The 19678-nt window shown below is 36.6% G+C and overlaps 4 protein-coding genes across 5 annotated transcripts in view; 2 read left to right on the top strand and 2 right to left on the bottom strand.

Annotated features, from left to right (window-relative positions):
* The first annotated feature begins 5412 nt into the window (after positions 1-5412).
* On the top strand, positions 5413-8140 carry LOC111805639 (adenine phosphoribosyltransferase 5-like). The gene is made up of 6 exons (XM_023690784.1): positions 5413-5658; positions 5793-5903; positions 6320-6412; positions 6493-6642; positions 6929-7060; positions 7871-8140. Exons 1-5 carry the CDS (start codon positions 5568-5570, stop codon positions 7057-7059), a joined length of 576 nt encoding a protein of 191 aa, XP_023546552.1. The 5' UTR covers positions 5413-5567; the 3' UTR covers position 7060; positions 7871-8140.
* A 149-nt stretch (positions 8141-8289) lies between these two features.
* LOC111805637 (probable glycosyltransferase At5g25310) lies at positions 8290-11836 on the bottom strand. Its single transcript, XM_023690782.1, has 4 exons — positions 11470-11836; positions 11225-11388; positions 9663-10014; positions 8290-9106 (listed from the first exon to the last, which is right to left on the bottom strand). Exons 1-4 carry the CDS (start codon positions 11698-11700, stop codon positions 8447-8449), a joined length of 1407 nt encoding a protein of 468 aa, XP_023546550.1. The 5' UTR covers positions 11701-11836; the 3' UTR covers positions 8290-8446.
* Positions 11837-12828: 992 nt separating this feature from the next.
* On the top strand, positions 12829-18341 carry LOC111805430 (hydroxyproline O-galactosyltransferase HPGT3-like). 2 transcript variants are annotated; one of them, XM_023690530.1, is made up of 12 exons: positions 12829-13097; positions 13584-13647; positions 13891-13940; positions 14163-14359; positions 15440-15500; positions 15657-15729; positions 16038-16161; positions 16250-16337; positions 16590-16640; positions 16749-16820; positions 17181-17293; positions 17927-18341. In XM_023690530.1, exons 1-12 carry the CDS (start codon positions 12973-12975, stop codon positions 17947-17949), a joined length of 1041 nt encoding a protein of 346 aa, XP_023546298.1. In that variant the 5' UTR covers positions 12829-12972; the 3' UTR covers positions 17950-18341. The 2 variants fall into 2 exon arrangements, with proteins under 2 accessions (XP_023546298.1, XP_023546299.1); XM_023690531.1 differs by lacking the exon at positions 13891-13940 and having other exon boundaries at positions 12973-13097.
* A 249-nt stretch (positions 18342-18590) lies between these two features.
* Positions 18591-19678, bottom strand: part of LOC111805431 (protein MEMO1-like) — a 4229-nt gene continuing 3141 nt past the window's right edge. The window contains exons 7-8 of the mRNA XM_023690532.1: positions 19043-19217; positions 18591-18934 (exon numbers count right to left, since the gene is read on the bottom strand). Coding sequence (XP_023546300.1) covers positions 18809-18934; positions 19043-19217 — 301 coding nt within the window. The 3' untranslated portion in view covers positions 18591-18808. The remainder of the gene's footprint in view (positions 18935-19042; positions 19218-19678) is intronic.

Below are 19678 nucleotides of genomic sequence, written 5' to 3'. Positions count from 1 at the left end.
CGTTTCCACTCCCTTGTAAAGGGTGTTTTGTTCTCGTTTCCACTCCCTTGTAAAGGGTGTTTTGTTCTCGTTTCCACTCCCTTGTAAAGGGTGTTTTGTTCTCGTTTCCACTCCCTTGTAAAGGGTGTTTTGTTCTCGTTTCCACTCCCTTGTAAAGGGTGTTTTGTTCTCGTTTCCACTCCCTTGTAAAGGGTGTTTTGTTCTCGTCTCAACCAATGTAGCACATCACAGAAATATTCTACATAAATGTAAAAATCTCTCACAAACAGATGTTACAATAAATGGTGTGCCAATAAGAATACTGGAGCTTAAAGGAGATGGATCGATGGGTCGACTTCAAATGGAGAAAGGAATAGATGGTGCGAGATTCTACGTGGATCGAGGAGTAAAACGAATATTCTTTTAGAAGGGTATTTGAAATGTATGAAAGAAAACAAGAAAAGCAAACAGGGGTGGTGTGAAATTGAATGAATGAAAGAATCCTAGTCTGATACTTGTTGTGGCAGTACAAATTCCCTATTCTGCAACGGCCTACCTCAAAAATGACTATATTAGGAAGAAGTACATGAATTTGAAGATGCAAATGGGAGATGATAAGGAGGACACGTCAAGGGATGATGTGTCACGTGACAGAAACAAAAGGAGCTAAAAGACAAAAGAGGAAAGAAGACCCATGCTTGTGAAGTCCACGTGAACACCATTGGGTAAGCATAGACTCATTCACAAGGGGTTTAGTGCTACTGCCTTTTTGTTTTTGGTTGGTAGGTTTGGAGTAATAACTCCGCCATGGCTTCCGACCCAATATGAGATCAAATCACTGTCTTCTCTACCCTCCCCTGCCGCTGCAATATTCTCATTCGGGCCTACCTTCCCTATCTTAGTTATGAATTGGGCCATCATTAATTAGCGAGGGAAAACAAAAGCCCATACCTTAGACAGGCCCAAGTTGGGCCCAATAGTTCAAGGCACGCGCATGGCACGTGCGATAAAAATCCCAATCTGTTCTACAAATTTTCTGCAGCGTGTTGAATGTCGTCGATAGAACCTCCGATCGCCCCATTTCTCGATCTTCCATCCGATCAGATCCGCCATTGTCATCCTCTTACTCAAAGCTCCTGGCCGCTATGGCGAGTGTACTCATGGCCTCCTCCCTTCCGCTTTCCATTTCCATCAAAACCCCCAAATTCTCCGTCCCCGAAACCCTAACCCTAACCCTAATCGCATCAATTCTCAGAAATCTTCCATGAAATCTCTCTCCCGTCGCCGAACAGATCGGCTAGGCTAACTCTCGACAAAATCTACTACTCCCCGCTCGGCAAGTTCAGGCTGCGGCCGTCATGTGGGCGACCAGGGCGGAGTTATGGTTTCTTTATCATTCTGTTTACATGAAAATTTTCATTTATTTATTAATAATAGGAGAAAATAACCAACCTGAAATTGGGCCGATTTCGAGGCCCATACAGTTCAGTTAATGGGCTTTGTAAAGCTACGCCAGCCCAGCCCAGCCCAGCCCATTTAAATCAGTAGCTTAAAAGTTGGAAGGCTTTTGTATTTAAATAATAATAATAATAATAATAATAATAAAGAACGAAAAAAAGATGATGGGCAACAGCTAAGAAAAATAAAAGGTCCCTACTCCTTTTTCTTTTCCTCTAAAGCTTTAGAGATTCAATCAAACAGCTCATTATTATATAGTGGAAAATCTATAACAAAGATTTATTTATTTTTAACTTATTCTTTTACCAAATAAAAAATAATAATAATTTAAATTTTAAAATAAAAAAGTATGTAAGTGTGGGCGATCATAAGCTATAAAGTTCACTTAAATTATTAGTTCGAGTTAGGTTTCTTAGATGTGACTCTCTAAAGATATCCACTCATCCTATTTCCTTTTTAATTTCTTTCATCGCCCCTCCACCTTCCCTTTTATTAAATTAATATAATTAAGAGAAAAAATTATACGTGTCAGTTTATTTATGTATTCTTCCTATATTGAGATCGACATTAACTAATTTATTATTATTATTTTTTACATAATTTATAAATTGACGAAACACGAGTGTGGAGCCCACAAAATATAATCTTTTGTAGGTTAATAAGGATCATCATTTTCGCTACGCCACTACTCTATTAGTTGAGTTATTCGTAGGGTCAACAATTTGTGACAATCTTACTTTCTTGTTTTTTTTTTTTTTATTATTTATTTATTGTTAAAGTAGAGAATTATTATGAATTAAGTTATAATGGGATTATTAGTTACCATTATTTGAATCTTAATTGGATTAAAATTTTATTATGATTGGATTCACGTGCAAGTGTGTGATGTGAAAGAGGTGAAAAAAATAATTAAAAGAAAAAAAAAAAAGACGGCCGTGTGGTGAAATTTACTGTTTAGTTTATTTACCGAAGGTAAAAAGGCGTTTGACTTAGGGTAAAAGGTAAAGATAATTGGAGGATGAAAATGGACGGTCAGGATGGAAGCCGAAAAGGAGTTGGAGGAAATCTGGAGGGTTGAAAATAAGCGGGATATTGTAATCTGAGAGATGTGAAAGCTGGTCTTTAATGATCATGTTATCATGTTTCTGTGTTAGTACCCTCTCGCGTGCCCTTCTACAGTTCTTTTTCTGTACATTATTTTTCTTTTTCTTTTTTTATTTAAAATAAATAAATTCTCATCTTCGAATCCAGGCCCCACCTTTTTGGGTTATATTATTGTTTTTTTTTTTAAATTTTATAAATAATATTGATATGGTTTAGTGAGTAAGGGATTTTGTTTTTATTTCACGCCCATTTGTAAATATAATATTGGGAAAAATCTTATTTAAATAAATTATTATTATTATTTTATATAGATGGAGACAAAATTTAAAAATATAAAATAAAAAAAAGGTTGTTATTGAAATGGAAAAGGAAGTATATAATATAGACAAAATTTAATATAACACATTTAATATAAAAAGCTTTTTCTTTTTTTTTTTTGTCGTGTAGGTCTTTTTTTTTTTTTTTTTTTTTTTTTGTATTAACGCTTATGAGTCAAAATGATTTGATACTTGGACTGTCACCAAAAGTTTCAATTTTATATATATATATAAATTCATATTGGATATTATTTATGTTAAATAAAAAATAAATTTGTGTATTGGGAAGGGCGTGGGAGGCACGTGCCGGGTATAACAGTGTGATTTGGCTATTATGAAGAGATGACGTCAAGCGTATCTAGGCGAGGTGGGCCCCACAGTGTGTCTTTTTTTTTTTTTTTTAATAAATAAAAAAGAAAACAAAGGGAGAGGAAATGGTTGGTTGGTTGGTTGGTTGGTTGGTCAATGGGGAAATGCAGAAGAAGACAAAAGTCATAAATGAAATAAATGACACTGTGGAGGTTGGAGGCTTAGGTCTTTTCCATCATGCTACGTGTACGGTGTGATCAGATTCCGAGCTGCCACGTTGTCTTAGCTGTGATGGGACCACCTTTCCGGGGACCACCCTCCAAATCTCTGAAAATCTACTGCCACTTGATTCTCTGTCAACCCCCTCTTTCCCCAAATTCTATCGGCAATTTTGGAAGGAACCCATTCATTACTTTCTTTCACGGTTTCACCTCTTTTTTTATTTTATTTATTTTTAATTCTCATATAAAATAATTAATAATAATAATAATAAATAAATAAATAAATGCTAGGAAAAGGAAAGAAGCAAGGAGGGAATTAATTACCTTGGACACAAAATTATGATAAAAGATTGTGTGTTTTCCAATGATGTTTTTAAAAGCAAACTCACATGACGAATAACTTTACAACTCGATATCGATATCATGGATATTAATCCGATACTCTCGTGATCATAAATGATATCAAACTCATGCAATGAACTTGGTCGTGTTAGTAGTTATGATGATTCATGGTTGAGAGCCTCTCTGTAATAATCCAAGTTCATCATTAGTCGATATTGTTCTTAGATATAAAACAAATAACATAGGATTCTTAAAAAACTTTTTGTGGGTTAACAACGTTGGTTCACCATCAGCCTTAGCCGCTTAGATTCACTCAAATTGTGTTTAAAAAGGTGTGTCCTTTTTCCCCACTTCCCATTCCCACGCGTGGCCCTTACAAACCCCATGCCTCTTTATGGACATTTATTTTCTCACTAACTTTATTTCAATTTTGAATGGACATTTAGGTGAGATTAATTCATACGACTCTGTTTTTTTGTTTCAAATTGCATCATAAAACACGTCTTTTGGTTTGTATAGCACTCAACCTTACCCAAGTGACCACTATCAGAAAGTTGACTTTGTTCAAGCTTGGATCGGTTAAAGAGTTTGAAAAGATTACACAAAATCTTTTCGGTCATATGTTGAGTCAATTATGACTGCGCATGATTGAAGATCCATATCACTACAAACAAACAAAAAAAAAAAAAAAACATGTACATATAAAGTTTACTATTACTTTCCCTCTATTATTGAGTGTACTCGTTCGTTATAGTTCATAGACTAATGATTTTTGTAGATTATGCTCTGATTTTAGTCATTATTCTATATGTACTAAGCATGGACTAAATACATCGTTTTCTTACCGTTCAACCTCACCTGACGTTTTTATAAAAAATATTCAACTGATGTAAAATCTCAATATTTAAATAATTACCGTTGGAAGTGAGCTCAAACTCGAGGATGAAACCCTAATTTTGATATTTTGGAGTTGGATTTAAATTTTGCAATAATTCCCGAACTTAAATGTGAAAATCACTCGTTGATGATACATCACATCAATATTTATGGAGGTTTTTCAAAGATTTTTTTGGCAGTGCATCAAATCTTTGGTAGTTAATTTCTACCTCCTTCAAAATCCATTTATTTATTGTTATTATTATTTTTACATGTGGATACCAACATAAATGTATTTAATGTATTTATTGCTAATATCCATTCCCGCTAAAACTTTAATAATTTAAATTTCATACTCTAATTTCTATATTTTAAATATAGATATAACAATAAAAATTTATTAGAAAATCTAAATTAAAATAATAAAATTAAAAAAAAGTGAGCGAATCTTTATAGATTTGGGAGAATGTTAAATCAGGAAATTATTAAAATAAATAATGATAATAATAGTAAAAACCGGGGCGGGGCGGGGCTCTATGAAAAGTCGGACCCTGGATTCCGAATCAGGTAGTCAAAATCTCGGGGCTCCGCTTTTCACGATGGATTCTTTGTTCTTTTGATGTCCTAAAAGACTAAAAAACCCACGTAATATTTTCCTTTTTTATTTGCGTTACGGGTGAACTACACGCGATTTGGTGTTGCGCGTGGGATGATGGGTAGAGGTCCTTAATTATCTGTTGTAAGGTATTATGGTCGGGACAACGTTGATAAACAAAAAAAATATATATATATTAAAAGACACTCCATTATTCGAACATCTTAGATAACATCGATCTTTTCCAAACGCCGCTCTTCCGCCTTCCCTCTCCTCCTCTGTTTTTCTTGAGACGGAAACCGCCATTGAAGACCTCTGTTTCTGGTTCCTTTGACCATTTCTCAAGCTTTTTCGAGGAGCAACACAATGTTTGCAGCTGAAAATGGTCTTAAGGGAGACCCGAGGCTTCAGGGGATATCTCAAGCCATTAGAGTTGTTCCTCACTTCCCTAAGCCTGGTTTGTCTCTGTTTTTCTTTCATGATTTCTGTACAGTTTTTGATTGGGATGGACAGGGGATGGGCAGAGTGCTCTGTTTTGGTTGGTTCTAAATTGAAGTTGAGATTCATTTTGATTTGGGTTTTTGCTGATAGGGATCATGTTTCAAGATATTACAACGTTGTTGCTGGATCATAAGGCGTTTAAGGATACTGTTGACATTTTTGTTGATCGTTACAGGGGCATGAACATCTCTGTTGTTGCTGGTTTTCTTCTCATCTCTCTGTCTTTTTTTATTTTCTGTTTGTTCTTGCCGACATTGTCTGAGGATTCTTTGTTCTCTGTTTTCCTTTTTTCATGGATGGAAAGTTCTCAAGATTTTGTTCTTCCTACTTTCGTGGGTTTTCTCGTTTCCCCTGTTTTTAGAGCTGTGAATTTCTTCTTCTTTTCTTTTAAATTTCTTTATCTTACTGAATTTAGTGTTTCTCTCTCTTCTTTCAAACACCTCATTCGATGTTCTTTGAAGGAAAGTAAAACTTTCTTCTTGTACTTTGCTGTCGACATCTCATACCCTTTTAAAAAAATGCTTTCCCAAGAAATTATGAGTATCTTTTAAACCTTTTCTTCTCAATTACCGATCTGATTTGCTAATCCCCTGTTCGTGGGATGCTCTGAAATGCAGGGGTTGAAGCCAGGGGATTCATGTTCGGCCCATCGATTGCCTTAGCCATTGGTGCTAAGTTCGTTCCTTTACGAAAACCCAGAAAGCTTCCAGGTAAGTTCATTCCATCACTGCAAAATCCCCCAAAAGTTCCTGTTTTTTGAAGCACACAGCCATTGTTTACTGTGTCATAGGCGAAGTGATATCAGAAGCTTATGATTTGGAGTATGGAACCGACTGCTTAGAAATGCATAATGATGCCGTGAAGGCAGGGGAACGTGCATTGGTTATCGATGATTTAGTGGCCACTGGTGGAACGTTATCAGCAGCAATCAAGCTTCTGGGTACTTATCTATTCTTTTACATATGAACACGATCTTTCAAAAGTGATAGTTTTTTTGGATTTTGCTGCTGTTCTAACCTTAAAAGCAGCAAGTCCGTGGGAAAACGTTGGTTGTTTTTGTCGTCCATGGTTTTGTCTGAACTAGAAACAAAAATATTGGATTAATCATAGTGTTTAGATTTCTTGGTTAAAATGATTGTCATTCATGATTATGTTTCCCTTAAAACTATGATCGAGTGGGTCCATTGTTATTTTATTAATTTGATGTCTCTCTGTTTTGTTGGTAGAACGAATGGGTGCGGAAGTCGTTGAATGTGCCTGTGTTGTTGGATTGCGCGAAGTTAAGGGACAGCGCAGGCTCAATGGAAAGCCACTTTATATCCTTGTTGAGCCACGCCAATTGGATGATTGTTTCTAAGGTAAATCCCAAGTAGCTACATTCTTCCATGCATGCCCCGTCGGCTCTTGAGATCCCATTTCGGTTGAAGAAAGTAACAAAACATTCCTTATAAGGGTATGCGAACCTCTTCCTAATAGACGTGTCGGACAATATTTATCAACGGTGGGCTTGAGCTGTTGCAAATGGTATTAGAACCCGACACCGGACGCTGGCTCCCTTAAGCGGGTGGATTGTGAGATCCCCACATCTGTTGGGTTGGAGAGGGAAATAAGCCTTCGTTATTAGGGTGTGGAAACCTCTCCCTACCAGAGGGGCTGATGGCGATACGGGCTAAAACGGACAATATCTGCTAATGGTAGGCTTGAGCTGTTACAAATGGTATCAGCTAGCATTGGGCGGTGTGTCAACGAAGGCGTTGGGCCCCTAAAGGGGGTGGATTGTGAGATCCCACATCGGTTGGAGAGAGGAATAGAGGAATGAAACATTATTTATAAGAGTGTGGAAACCTCTCCTTAGCAGACACGTTTTAAACCGTGAGATTTATTGCGATACGGGTCTGCTAATGGTAGGTTTGAGCTGTTACAAATGGTATCAGTGCTGGACATTGGGTGGTGTGTCAACAAAAGCGTTGGATAGGGGTGGATTGTGAGATCCCACATCGGTTAGAGAGTGGAATGAAACATTATTCATAAGAGTGGAAACCTCTTCTTAGCAGACGTATTTTAAACCGTGAGGTTGATCACGATACAGGTCAAAACGGATAATATAGCTTCGTTTTTTAGCAATAGCGCAGGGTTTGATGAAAAGGTGAGGGTGTGTGTGTATGCAGGTGGGTGATATTGCTTCTGCTTAGGCTGATATTGAGGAGATGATGCTTGAGCGAACAGGCAGAGACAGAGACAGAGACAGAGAGATTTGATTCCTGCGTTCAAAGTTTGAGCAGCGATGAATGAAAGTTGGGTCCATTGTACTATTTTTTTAGTGCTAAATTATGTGTCCTCTCTTCCCCAGGCTGTTAATTTCAACCAAAATCTTTAATGAACAAAACTATTCTCAGATTCTAATATTCAAAACAACCATGATGTCTCTCATTTATGTACATGAATAGGATGATGATCCAATATGAGCTCGTTCCGATAGATCTCACAATCTACCCTCCCTTGTGAGCCAGTGTCCTCACTGGTACACCGTCCGATGTTAAGTTTTGATACCATTAATAACAGTCCAAGCCCACTACAATGACATTCCTGGGATCCAATCATTCGGGGTATCTCAATCTTTTAGTATTTCTAGCATTGTCTATCAACATCGGTTAGTATATATATATGAATGTTTCTAAGTGCAAATGAACACTTTCAAGGCATCCATCCCAATCTCCTAAAGTACAATGAATTGTAGATTATAGCTACGCAAGTCTTACATTCAATCTCCTAAGCCAAATCGAATGCAAAATCATATGAAAAGCATCGAACCTCTTAGCCGGACGGTTCAACACAAAGTGCTTTCGAACAATCCTCAAGCCCTCCTTAAGCCTCTCGTACTCTGCCTCCGACACCCCCATCAAAATCTCCTTCAACCTCGGAATCTCCGACACGCCCACCTTAATCGAAAACCCTTCCCATCTCAACACGTCGCTGAACGGCAAAACGTACGTCTCCGAAATAATCACCGGCACACATTCAGCATAAATTGCCTCCACGATTCTGGGACTTGCCACTTCGTACCCACTTGGGCACAGGCAAAATCTTGACTTCAGCATTAGCTCGTAATAGTCCAGCCCCTTTGGGAGATACTCGTACACGCGGATGTTGCTGTCGCGGTCTTTCCAGTGCTTTAGGATTATGGGTCTTATTGGACCGTGGTTACCGCCTGCGAAGAATGCTAGGTGGGGACGTTGGGTGTCTGGCGGCGACAGTAGCTTCGGGGATATGTCGCCGTCGTAGAGGTGGATCTCCGGTAAGCTGACGTCTTTTTGTGGGTTGAATCCTTCGGAGGAGTTGGCGTTACAGAGGACGCGGATGGATGTGTTGTAGAGGAAGGGGTTTCCTTCTGTTGCAATTGGACCCTGTTCATTCATGGGAAACAAAAATAATGAAAATGGTTTACTAAGTAGCCGATGTGGGACTCCTCTCCCAACAATCCTCCCCTCGAACATAGTATATCATAGAACCTCCCCTGAGGCCTATGAATAATCAAGACTCGACTCCTTCTCTAGAGCTCTTGAACAAAGTACACCCATTGTTCATGATCAACTCCTTAATTAGTTGATGTGGAACTCCTCTCAAACAAAGTAAATCATAGAGCCTTCTTGAGGCCTATGGAGCCCTCAAACAATCTCCTCTTAATCGAAGTTTGACTCTTTCTCTAAAACTCTCGAACAAAGACCCTTTGTTCAATACTTAGAATTCTATTGACATGACTAAGTTGAACATATGCTCTTATGCTTATACTTTTGGTTTCTGAAAATGTCTCGTATTAATGGAGGTGTATTTCTTACTAATAAATTCATGATCAACTTCTTAATTAAGATCTAAGACGTGGGACTACTCTCGGAACAATCCTCGACAAAAAAAAGAACATAAAAGTAAGGTAACTTTGTAAGGAAGAAAAGAGAAACAAACCCAATCATGGCATGAAACAATAAAGTGGTCAGCCCCAGTTGTTTTATTCCAAAATGGGTACTTTTCAGACACCACCCGCACGTAATCACTCACAAACACCCGCAGCGGCGTTTGATCAAAGCTTCCAGATTCATACAAGTACTTAACCATCCAAGCCACGCTGAACGGCATAAAAAAAACATGAGCCCCACTCGGATCCGCCGTCCTGAACCCGTTCGCCCCATGCTCCATCTCATGTATGAACCTCCCTTCCACTGTGTATATGTTCTTGCACGGCCCGTCGTGGGTTACCGGCAAATCCCCCTCCTGGTACACGTACACTTTCAATCTTCTCTCCATCTCCACGTAGCTCCTGTTGAACCATAATCATTAGTTATGCTCTGTAAAAGCTAACCTGCTTCGGCTTCTGCGTCAAGCTTGTATTAGTTGTATAATGTTCCGTGAGTTTCAAGAGAAATTCTTCATTATAATTATTATTACCCCATGATAATCTACAAGATTCCACGTCGTCCGCTGTGAAAACCTCTGGCTAGTAGAGGTATTTTAAAACCTTATGAAAAAGAATATCTATTAGCAGTAAGTTTAAATCGTTTCAAAGGGTATCCGAGCAAGGATGTTAGCCTCACAAAGGGTAACCAAACATTTCTTTGTGACAAAAGTATGGAAAACTCTCCCTATCAGACATGTTTTAAAACCATGAAGATAATAATAATATGTAACAAGCCAATGCGGACAATATCTGCCAGTGTAGGTTTAGGCTGTTACAAATGGTATAAGAGGCCGACACAATGTGATGTGTCAATGAGTAAGCTGAGCCCAAGTGGACATGAGGGGGTGCGCCAGCAAGGACGTTAGGCTCGAAGGGAGATGGATTGGGAGGTCCCACAGTGATTAGAGAAGGGAATGAGTGTTAGCAAGGACACTGGACCTCGAAAGGGGTAAATTGTGAGATCCTACATGAGTCATAGAGGAGAACGAAACATTTTTTATAAGCACGTATAAACCTCTCCCTAATAATTATATTTTAAAAACCTTTCGAAAACCTCTCGAAAAGGCCAAAACAATATCCGCTGGCAAAAGACTTGGACCGCTATAGGATGATTTGGGTTAGTGGACTAAACAGAAAATGATCGAAGGTAATTAAATTCATAATTATAGAGAAAAAGAACAGAGTAATGAGTAGAAATGCTGTGGCTTTCACTGTCGCAAGTTGAGTAACGTGCAATCGAGTGTGCGCACTTAACACGCCTAAAGTCCGTAAATAAAACCCCCCACAGACGCTTTGACCATAAGTATTCCCACGTGGCACTCATTTTTACACCCAACAAAGGGAATTAAAAAAAAAAAAAAAACGTAAACATAAAAATTGACACGTAATTTCTTTTCCTAAAAATAAATAAATAAATAAAATCTTAACAATTCGTCAAGAAATAAAATATATTATATTTAAACATCATCTAATTTATGATTATAGCAAACAAAAAATGTTAATTATTAGGAGCAAATTTATTATTATTATGGTTTTTAAAAAGTGAAAATTGATTAAAAACGGATTTACTCACTGAAAGAAAGCGCGGGGATTGTGATAAACTGCGAAAGAAGGAACGTAATCGACGGTGGTCGATAAGTTCGCGACCTTCGCCGCTCGGCGAATTTCCGCCCTAGCCCGAGCGAGCCCTAGTTCGAGCTTTTCGTCTCTGGTCAATCTCGTTTTCGTCGCTTTTCTCTGAAGAAGCATACATGCATCGATTAATAGCTTTCATTAATTCATTCATTCAATGAAGATAATCAGTGTTTGATTTCTTACTAGATTAAGGCGATGAGCGAGAAACTCCTCGGAGATTTCCGGCAAGTGAACGGCTCGGAATCGATCGGAAATCGGAGGAAATTGATGGAGGTGCGTGGATTTTAGTGGAGGCGGAGATTTGGTTGCGAATCGGTCGGAGTAATTGCCGGAGACGAGAAGAAAGAGGAGAATCGAGGCGGCGGCGATCGAAGTGAGGAGTGGTGATATAGTCGGCAGGTGAAAAACCTCCATTGTTGTCTCTGTTTTTTTCTTGTTTGGCTGAGGAAGATGTCGCAGTAAGGCTTGTGGAAGTTAATATGAAGCCAGTCGGGACGACTTGAGTCGACTCCGGATCGTATGGCATGGGCACTAGTGGTAATTCCCCAAAATACCCTTCTCTTATTTGTTTTTTAATTTTGGTAAAATTTTGTCAATTCTGTTTCTTTTTTTTTTGGCAAAATCAAATATTTGAAATATTGCTTTCCTTTTTTTAATTGAGATTTCAATTTTGACATTTTTTTTTTCTAAATGAATAAATAAATATCTTTGTTTTAAAAAATGACAATATATTATCTAATTTATTTCCTTCTTTTTATTGGAATATATTATATTTCTTTAAAAAAATTATTTTAGTATAAATTATATTAAACTATTTAATAAATAGTAAGGGTTAAAAATGTCCATTTATCGAAACTTATCTCGATTGAGGTATGAATCCTCACTTATACCGTAAATGCAAAAGGATCAAAAAGTATTTTCACCCTATTACTAAAATTGAAAATTAAACTGAAAAATATAATTAAATATTTTAATTATATTAAGATTGATATATTGTATTTTTTTAAAAAAATTTTATCAAGTTTCCAAGAGTGTTGAATTAAATATTTTTTTAATGATATTTTGAACGAAAATTTATTAGAAAATTAAATTATAAAAAAGTTAGGAGTTTAAAGTCAAAATTACCATATTGAAGTGTAATTTAATTAAATTGAACGTTTAGGGTATGATACTATTATTATATTAATGAATTATTAACGGTGATTTTTATTTAAGGTATGTTATTAATGAATTGGGACTTGTGAGCGTTATTTTGAATTCTTTTAATAATAATTAAATAAATAAAAAAGAAAAAAAGAAAAGCCAGATCACTTACTATTTTGAGTGAAAGTGAAGACAAAGACAATTCATTGCATACGTGGAAAGATAAACATAGGAGAAACAAATATTAAATTTATTGATAAATAATCGGTCATGATATAAGTTTTCAATTTTAATCTTATTATAAATTTTTATTTAAAATTAGTGAAAAGAGTAAATAAATTTGCTAATTTTGTGATTTTTTTTTATTTATAAATATTAATTTTGAAAAATACAATATTCGATCTCAACTCTCGTCGTCTTCCTTCCTTGTTTCTGTTTCCCTTTTATGGCAATTCGTCTGTGTATTATGAACACCAACAATCTCTGTGTTTGAACCAATCTCTCTCCGATTCCTTCTCGTTCTTGCTCCACAAGATTGACGAGATGGAGAGTTTGCCGACCACCGCCAAACCCGAAAGGCGAGCTCGATCCAAGCCTCTCTACACCTCCAAACCTTCTATATTTATGGCATTCTTCTCTTGTCTTGCTTGGCTTTATGTTGCTGGCAGGTATGCGCTTCTTCCATTTTCGGTTTTTTTTTTTTTTTTTTTTTTTTTTTTTTTTTTTTTTTTTTTTTTTTTTTTTNTTTTTTTTTTTTTTTTTTTCAATTTCTTTTCGCTCCCCTATAATGTTGAACGGTAGAATCTGAATCTGGAACATTGAGACACAGTCATAGTACTTGAATTGGATCTTGCGGTTGGTTTTCACTCTTGAATCGAAGTTGACCTGGCTATCGATCAGGCCGATGTATTTCATCTTCACATTGGCTGCCGGCTTCGTTGCCGTACTAGCTGTTTCCTTTTTTATTTTTGGATTTTTCGCTTGTAATTTTTGCATGATCATTTGATCAACCGGAAATGCATTCCCCAATCCCTCCGCCCTGGGGAAAGAGAGAGGGAGAGAGTGAGAGAGAGAGATGATTTATTGCATTTCTTTCAATTGACTTTTGCTTATAAATTCATTTGTACCGCCTGTTTTTGGTCTGGTTTCTTCAGGCTATGGCAGGATGCAGAAAATAGGAAATTACTTGCTAGTCTCTTACAGAAGAACGCGTCCCAGGTATATTAATTAAATTATGAGAGAAATACACTGGAATTCTTGCCAGTTTTCGTGGCCATTTTAATTGAATTGAAAATTTGAATGAGTACTGTACTCATATTAGCTAATTGCTAGCATTTCTAGTTCTACATGTAATCGTTTTCCTCCACGTCCAGCCCTTAATTCGTCATGCATCTGGAGATTTTGTCATTCATTGTTTAGCGTGGTACCCTTAATTCATTAAAATTATGTTATTGTATGCAGAGACCCTTGATTTTGAGCGTTGAAGATAAGCTGCAAGTCCTGGGTTGCAAGTATATGCCTAATTTTCCTTTCTTGATTCTCACGTGAAACCCAATCTTTGTTTTGAAACATTCCCTCTTACGAATGATCTCCTGTGTCTTTCTTGTGAGGGCTGGACGTTTTGTTCCTTTTCTTTGTATAACTTGTTTTGATGTACGTAGTATCTAAAATAAATACCAATCTTAATTGCTTTACATATTATTGAATTAAAAGTTTTATATAATTTTATTAAGAGATTTGGAGAGGAGGATTGTGGAAGTGGAGATGGATTTAACATTAGCAAAGAGTCAAGGGTACCTGAAGAATCAACTGCGACAAAGTGGATCTTCTTCTGAACCTAGCCGTAAGCTCCTTGCTGTTATCGGTGTTCATACTGGATTTGGAAGTCAACTGAGGCGCAATGCGTTCAGAGGTTCTTGGATGCCGAAAGGTCAGTCGAGTTTTAGATATTATTTGATTGGGGCTGTGAATCAACTCGCTGAGCTTCATTTAAAACAACTGTTTTTTTTTGTCTTATGGCACTTAACTCTTCCAGTGATCCCAAATTTATAATGACCGAGGTTCAATAGAGTATCAGAAAATTAGTTTCCTATTAGGTTTTTTACCTTTGAGCTAGCAAAGGTCCATTGGAATATTTAGTTCAAGTAAACAGTATTTATGATTCTAATAGTCTCTAGGAGTGATCCATATATTAGACTTCAATCATATGAGATCTAGCATGCCATGGTATCAGTGGTCTGTAACTGATTTTGTTGATTTTAACATTTTTCCTCGTAAATGAAAGACTTCCTCTTACTGTAGAGGCCTGTAATAGGTGGGCAGTAATAATAGATCTCATCGCAATTCAACCTGGTTTATTAAACAGGAGCAGGGGATAAAAAAGAGAGGAAAAGCCACGCTTCACATAAATAGATCTTGAAATTTAATATTTGAATTGTGTTTGTGGATTAGAGCGAGAGTGATGCTTGGATTCAACACGAAAATTTTATCATCTTTGTGATGCAGAAATGTGTTATTTTAAGGATATAATGAAGTATTTATGGGGAAATGTATTATCTGCTAGAATATTTGAATCTTATAAAATTGCTTTAAAATATGAACTTCGACGTTTGTGTCTATTTGGTTCCTGAGCTTTTAAAAGTATCTAATATACCCCTAAACTTTCAATTTTATGTCTAATAGAACCATGAACCTTCAATTTTGTGTTTAATAGGTCTTCATAAATTTCACAAGTTTTAAAAATTAGTTGGTCTATTAGAAATACAATTTATGTCTAATATAGAACTCTAAATTTTCAATTTTGTGTCTAGATCCGTGGATTTTAAAAAAATTTAAAGCTCAAGGACTAAAGTTGTACTTTTGAAGGTTGAGAGACCAAATAGACACGCCTCTAAGTTCATGGGCTAAATTTGGAATTTTCCAAGAAATATTTACTGGTTTAATTTTCAGGAATGGGTGGGTTGAACATGTAATTGATGATGTATGATCATATTTCTTTTGCCATTTATAGGTGATGCATTGAAAAAGCTGGAGGAAAGAGGGGTGGTTATACGCTTTGTTATTGGTCGGAGGTTTTCCTTCCACTTTCAACTCTATTTTCATATCAATGTTCTTCACTGCCATTTTTTTTATTTGATGGCATTGTGTTTTTTATCTCGTTATTGGTATACTTCATAGCTATTTTCTGTGTATGTCCTGTCATAACTTTATTGATTTGGCATTGGCAGTGCAAATCGAGGTGATACCTTGGACCGCAACATTGACAAGGAAAACCAATCAACTAAGGACTTCTTGATACTTGTATGTAATCAAAGTTCTAGCCTTACATATATCACCTATTCAATCACTTAGAATTAGCGAAGACTTTCAACTCGACTTTTTTGTTCATGGTTCTCATGGTAGTTATTATTGCGCCTGCATGTTCACTTGTTTACATTGCGGACTAAAATCTAGACAATATCATGTCGATGGTTTGTTAAGGAGTGTCTCATTAATGTATTGATGTTGTGCAAAATATAGAATTGTTAATTCATACATGTGTTTGATGTGATTCTTCGAGCCACTGATCGCTTGGGCAATTCTCAACACGCGTTCCCTTTATTTTGTAGGAAGGTCATGAAGAAGCTGATGATGAGTTGCCTAAAAAGGCCAAGTTCTTTTTCATTACAGCAGTTCAAAATTGGGATGCAGAATTTTACGTGAAAGTCGATGACAACATTGACCTTGATCTTGGTTGATCATCTAATCAACAATCTCTATTTCTAAGAAATTCATTTATCACGGGTTGGTGATTAATTGAAACTTGTTTTTGGCCAAGTAGAGGGTTTAATTGAGCTTCTTGAACATCGTCGTGGACAAGATGGTACTTACATTGGATGCATGAAATCTGGAGATGTGATTGCTGAAGAGTATGACCTCTATTATTCCATTTCTGTTATAAAATGCATGCGGATGTATGAATTCTAATGTCCAACTTCTAGATTATAAATTGATTGAAAGAATATCTTGTTTTCATAAATATGATACTTCATTATTTGTTTTCGCATGGTCAAGATTTTTGGCACTCGTGGTTTTGTTAATTAAACTTTATGATGGTGTTTACATAATGTAGCAAGTGTTCTCTGCTCTCATCTGTTGAAATGCTAATTTTTCTTTTTCAGGGGAAAGGACTGGTATGAGCCAGAATGGTGGAAGTTTGGAGATAAGAAATCGTATGTAATCTACCTCCTTGAAGAAATATTGTAGTTATTTTCTTCAAATATATCGAATACTTCCTGGACTGCGGATGTAAAATGTGATCAATTTTTTTTATGCTTTAGGTACTTCCAGCATGCATCTGGTTCGCTTATTATCCTCTCCAAGAATTTGGCTCAGTATATTTATATTAACAGGTAATCTCAATAACTCAAATACCAGAAAATGGTTTACTCAAATGAAAGATATATCTCATGCTCAGAAGTTTAGGATTCCATTCTTAATTATCTTTTTCCTGTAGAATTGTCATCAGCAAAGTTGGCAGCCTTTCTTTTAACTATTTGAAGTTAGAACATATATTTGTTCTGATTTTCCTTGTCATAACCGGGAAATAAGCTATCATGTGCAAAATTATACTCCTTTAAGACAAATTCACTCCCATTTGAATGTAGTATTCTGCTTTATAAATATAAAAGAACCTTATTATGTCATGTCATGTATTTTCTAGAAAATATTTCTTGGTTATGTCGTATTATGATTGTTTGTGTTATTTGCAGTGCATCTTTGAAGACTTACGCCCATGACGATGTATCAATGGGGTCATGGATGATTGGTCTCCAGGCTACTCATATAGATGAGAACCGACTGTGCTGCGGTAGCGTTAGACAAGGTGAATATGACTCCATTCCATTACTGTGGTAGTTGGTCTTTTCTCGTATTTCTACAACTTTTCCTGAAGTTTTGTTTTAAAATACTACGTTTGATTTGGATAACTGATGAGAGCGGATCAAAGGTGCTCTGGTGCATCTTTCCCCCTCATCATACAAACTCCACCCCCTAATCTTCACCCTCAGTTTGCGGTAATTTTTTATGACTACCCAACAGGCACATAGGAAAGCAAAAACTCACGTAGAAACAGATATATGATTCATTTACTTTTATAACTTAGTTTTGAACTCAATTTGCAAATTGGCTTCTGATATTTATAGGTTTTTTTTAAGATTCTGACCTTTTATTTATTTGATCCTTAAGATTTCTAGGTTCAAGTAGCAGTTAGTGAAATTATGAATAGTACGAGTCACGTGAAGGGTTTAAATGAGTAAATAAATACATTAACAGGATAGTAAAAGTTCATAAGAATAGAGACAAAAATCATATGAAACGTATAGACTTTAGGCACTATTGGTTTATGAAGTTTACTCCACCAGGTGAAATTACCAACTGTTCAAATCATAGTAAGAAGGTAATTTTTGGTTTGTCGTTATATACACTTATGCCAGTTGTGGACATGTTCTTTTTCCAGACAAGGTGTGTTCCATGGTTTAGGACATGCAGCAAATTTTGCGGAGCTTAGACAATTCTTTTGCGACGGGTTCATGTGCCTGAGTTCACCCTCCAGCTGATGCCGGGGAATCTCGACGTGTTCACTTGATTCCTCTTTTCGGATGCTGAGATACACAGCCATTTTTTTTGTAGAGCTAATAGTGACTGATTGACTGAACTGAATGCCCTTTTGTTGATAATAGAAAGCCAAAATTAGTTTGATACATGTGATGAATAAGCCGAAATAACAGTCCTTATTGAGATACATGTGATGGATATACCGAAACACTTATTCGAGCTCTTGGAACAGAATCGTAATGCAGCTGATTTTTATGTGCTTCCGGAGCTCTTGGAGTTGTTCTTCTTCATTGAAATCTTAGGGAGTGTTGTTCGTCTTTTTGGGTTTGAAAAGGTTCAAGAACATTTGAGGATATGGAAGAAAATCCTTCCAAACTGGCATTAATAAATTGTAAAAGCCAACATCGACCATCCATATTTCTTTCACTTGCATTAACAAACTGAGAAATTCATCAGAAAACCCTTCATCAATCTTGTCTATTTCATGGCTTCATTTGGGAAGCCACACATGAGACATCTTCCAGTTCCAGCCAACGGTCAGGTCAGTCCCAAGTCCGAGTCCGACCGAGAATAAATCTTTATGAATATGAAACAAAAAGTAGAATAACACATTAACAATGCAGGTTCCTGAATCACTGATATGTAACGGGGGGAGACTGCCATATAATTTAAGAACAAGCGTTGATCAAGTAAAATGCATGATATTAGAGGTTAAGGCAGAGCCAATGGAGAAGATTATAAATCAATGTATCTTCTTCATTGCCATAATTCACACAGCTTCAATTCAAGCATCCACCTTCGCTGCAGCCGACGCGTAGCTCACACTGCTGTCTCTCATCGTTTTGCACTGACTGGATTGTTCGTATCGAAGGAATTTGATCTTTATTTTTGTGGAGCTGTGCTTCAACATCTGGTGGAACATAAGCAATCCATCATCAGTTATCCAAAACAAAAATCTCATTTTCAGGTCGGAACATAAGTAATATGCATATGTTTTGGAATGTTTTCAGGAACTTACATGAAGAAATACACTAATAGGGTGACGACCACAAATGGTATTGTCATACTCCTGCAGATACTTCTTGAATGCTTCAGGATCTCCTGTTTCTATTATATCCATGCCCATGTGGTCCAAAGCTTCGATAGATTTGTATATCGCCCCATGTTTCTTGTCGTAATGCATGTAGTTGAACCTAAGAGGCACGAGCACACGTCAGATGAAACTCGGAACAAGAATGATGGTAAATAACTTAGAAACCATTTATGTGAGATTTCAGAATTAAAAATTTCTTACACATCCAAGAAGCATCAACATAATGGCAACGAGTGCAGTGATGAAATGAAAAATAATCACCTTTTTTGCAATAGAGTATGAAGCTAGAGGATTGAGTCTAATAAAATGTCGACTATATTTTACTTAAATGTGCTACATTTGAGGCTCATTCAAACCTAGCCATCTTAGAGGCATCCAATCAAGAACCACCACCATCACATCACTAGATAAGTTGAGAGATGCACTTGTTTAAATTCACTTGAACAATTAGAACTAGGAGGGGGAACTGTGAGATCCCACGTTAGTTGGGGAGGAGAACGAAACATTCTGTACAAGCGTGTGAAAACCTCTCCTAGCAGAGGCGTTTTCTAAACCTCGGGG

This window comes from Cucurbita pepo, chromosome LG11, assembly GCF_002806865.2.
Source record: "Cucurbita pepo subsp. pepo cultivar mu-cu-16 chromosome LG11, ASM280686v2, whole genome shotgun sequence".
In the NCBI taxonomy this organism is placed as follows: domain Eukaryota; kingdom Viridiplantae; phylum Streptophyta; class Magnoliopsida; order Cucurbitales; family Cucurbitaceae; genus Cucurbita; species Cucurbita pepo.
The sequence above is the reverse complement of the archived record's forward strand: the minus strand, read 5'-3'. Positions and strand labels throughout refer to the sequence as shown.

Excerpts from the sequence above, each read along its gene's own strand:
- LOC111805639 (XM_023690784.1), top strand. The coding sequence starts at position 5,568 with ATGTTTGCAGCTGAAAATGGTCTTAAGGGAGACCCGAGGCTTCAGGGG. Across the intron at positions 6,413-6,492 it reads AAAACCCAGAAAGCTTCCAG|GCGAAGTGATATCAGAAGCT; the intron begins GTAAGTTCATTC and ends ACTGTGTCATAG. Across the intron at positions 6,643-6,928 it reads AGCAGCAATCAAGCTTCTGG|AACGAATGGGTGCGGAAGTC; the intron begins GTACTTATCTAT and ends TTTTGTTGGTAG.
- LOC111805637 (XM_023690782.1), bottom strand. The coding sequence starts at position 11,700 with ATGGAGGTTTTTCACCTGCCGACTATATCACCACTCCTCACTTCGATC. Across the intron at positions 11,389-11,469 it reads TCGCTCATCGCCTTAATCTA|AGAAAAGCGACGAAAACGAG; the intron begins GTAAGAAATCAA and ends ATGCTTCTTCAG. Across the intron at positions 9,107-9,662 it reads TTGTTTCATGCCATGATTGG|GGTCCAATTGCAACAGAAGG; the intron begins GTTTGTTTCTCT and ends ATGAATGAACAG.
- LOC111805430 (XM_023690530.1), top strand. The coding sequence starts at position 12,973 with ATGGAGAGTTTGCCGACCACCGCCAAACCCGAAAGGCGAGCTCGATCC. Across the intron at positions 14,360-15,439 it reads AGGTTCTTGGATGCCGAAAG|GTGATGCATTGAAAAAGCTG; the intron begins GTCAGTCGAGTT and ends TGCCATTTATAG. Across the intron at positions 17,294-17,926 it reads CTGCGGTAGCGTTAGACAAG|ACAAGGTGTGTTCCATGGTT; the intron begins GTGAATATGACT and ends TTCTTTTTCCAG.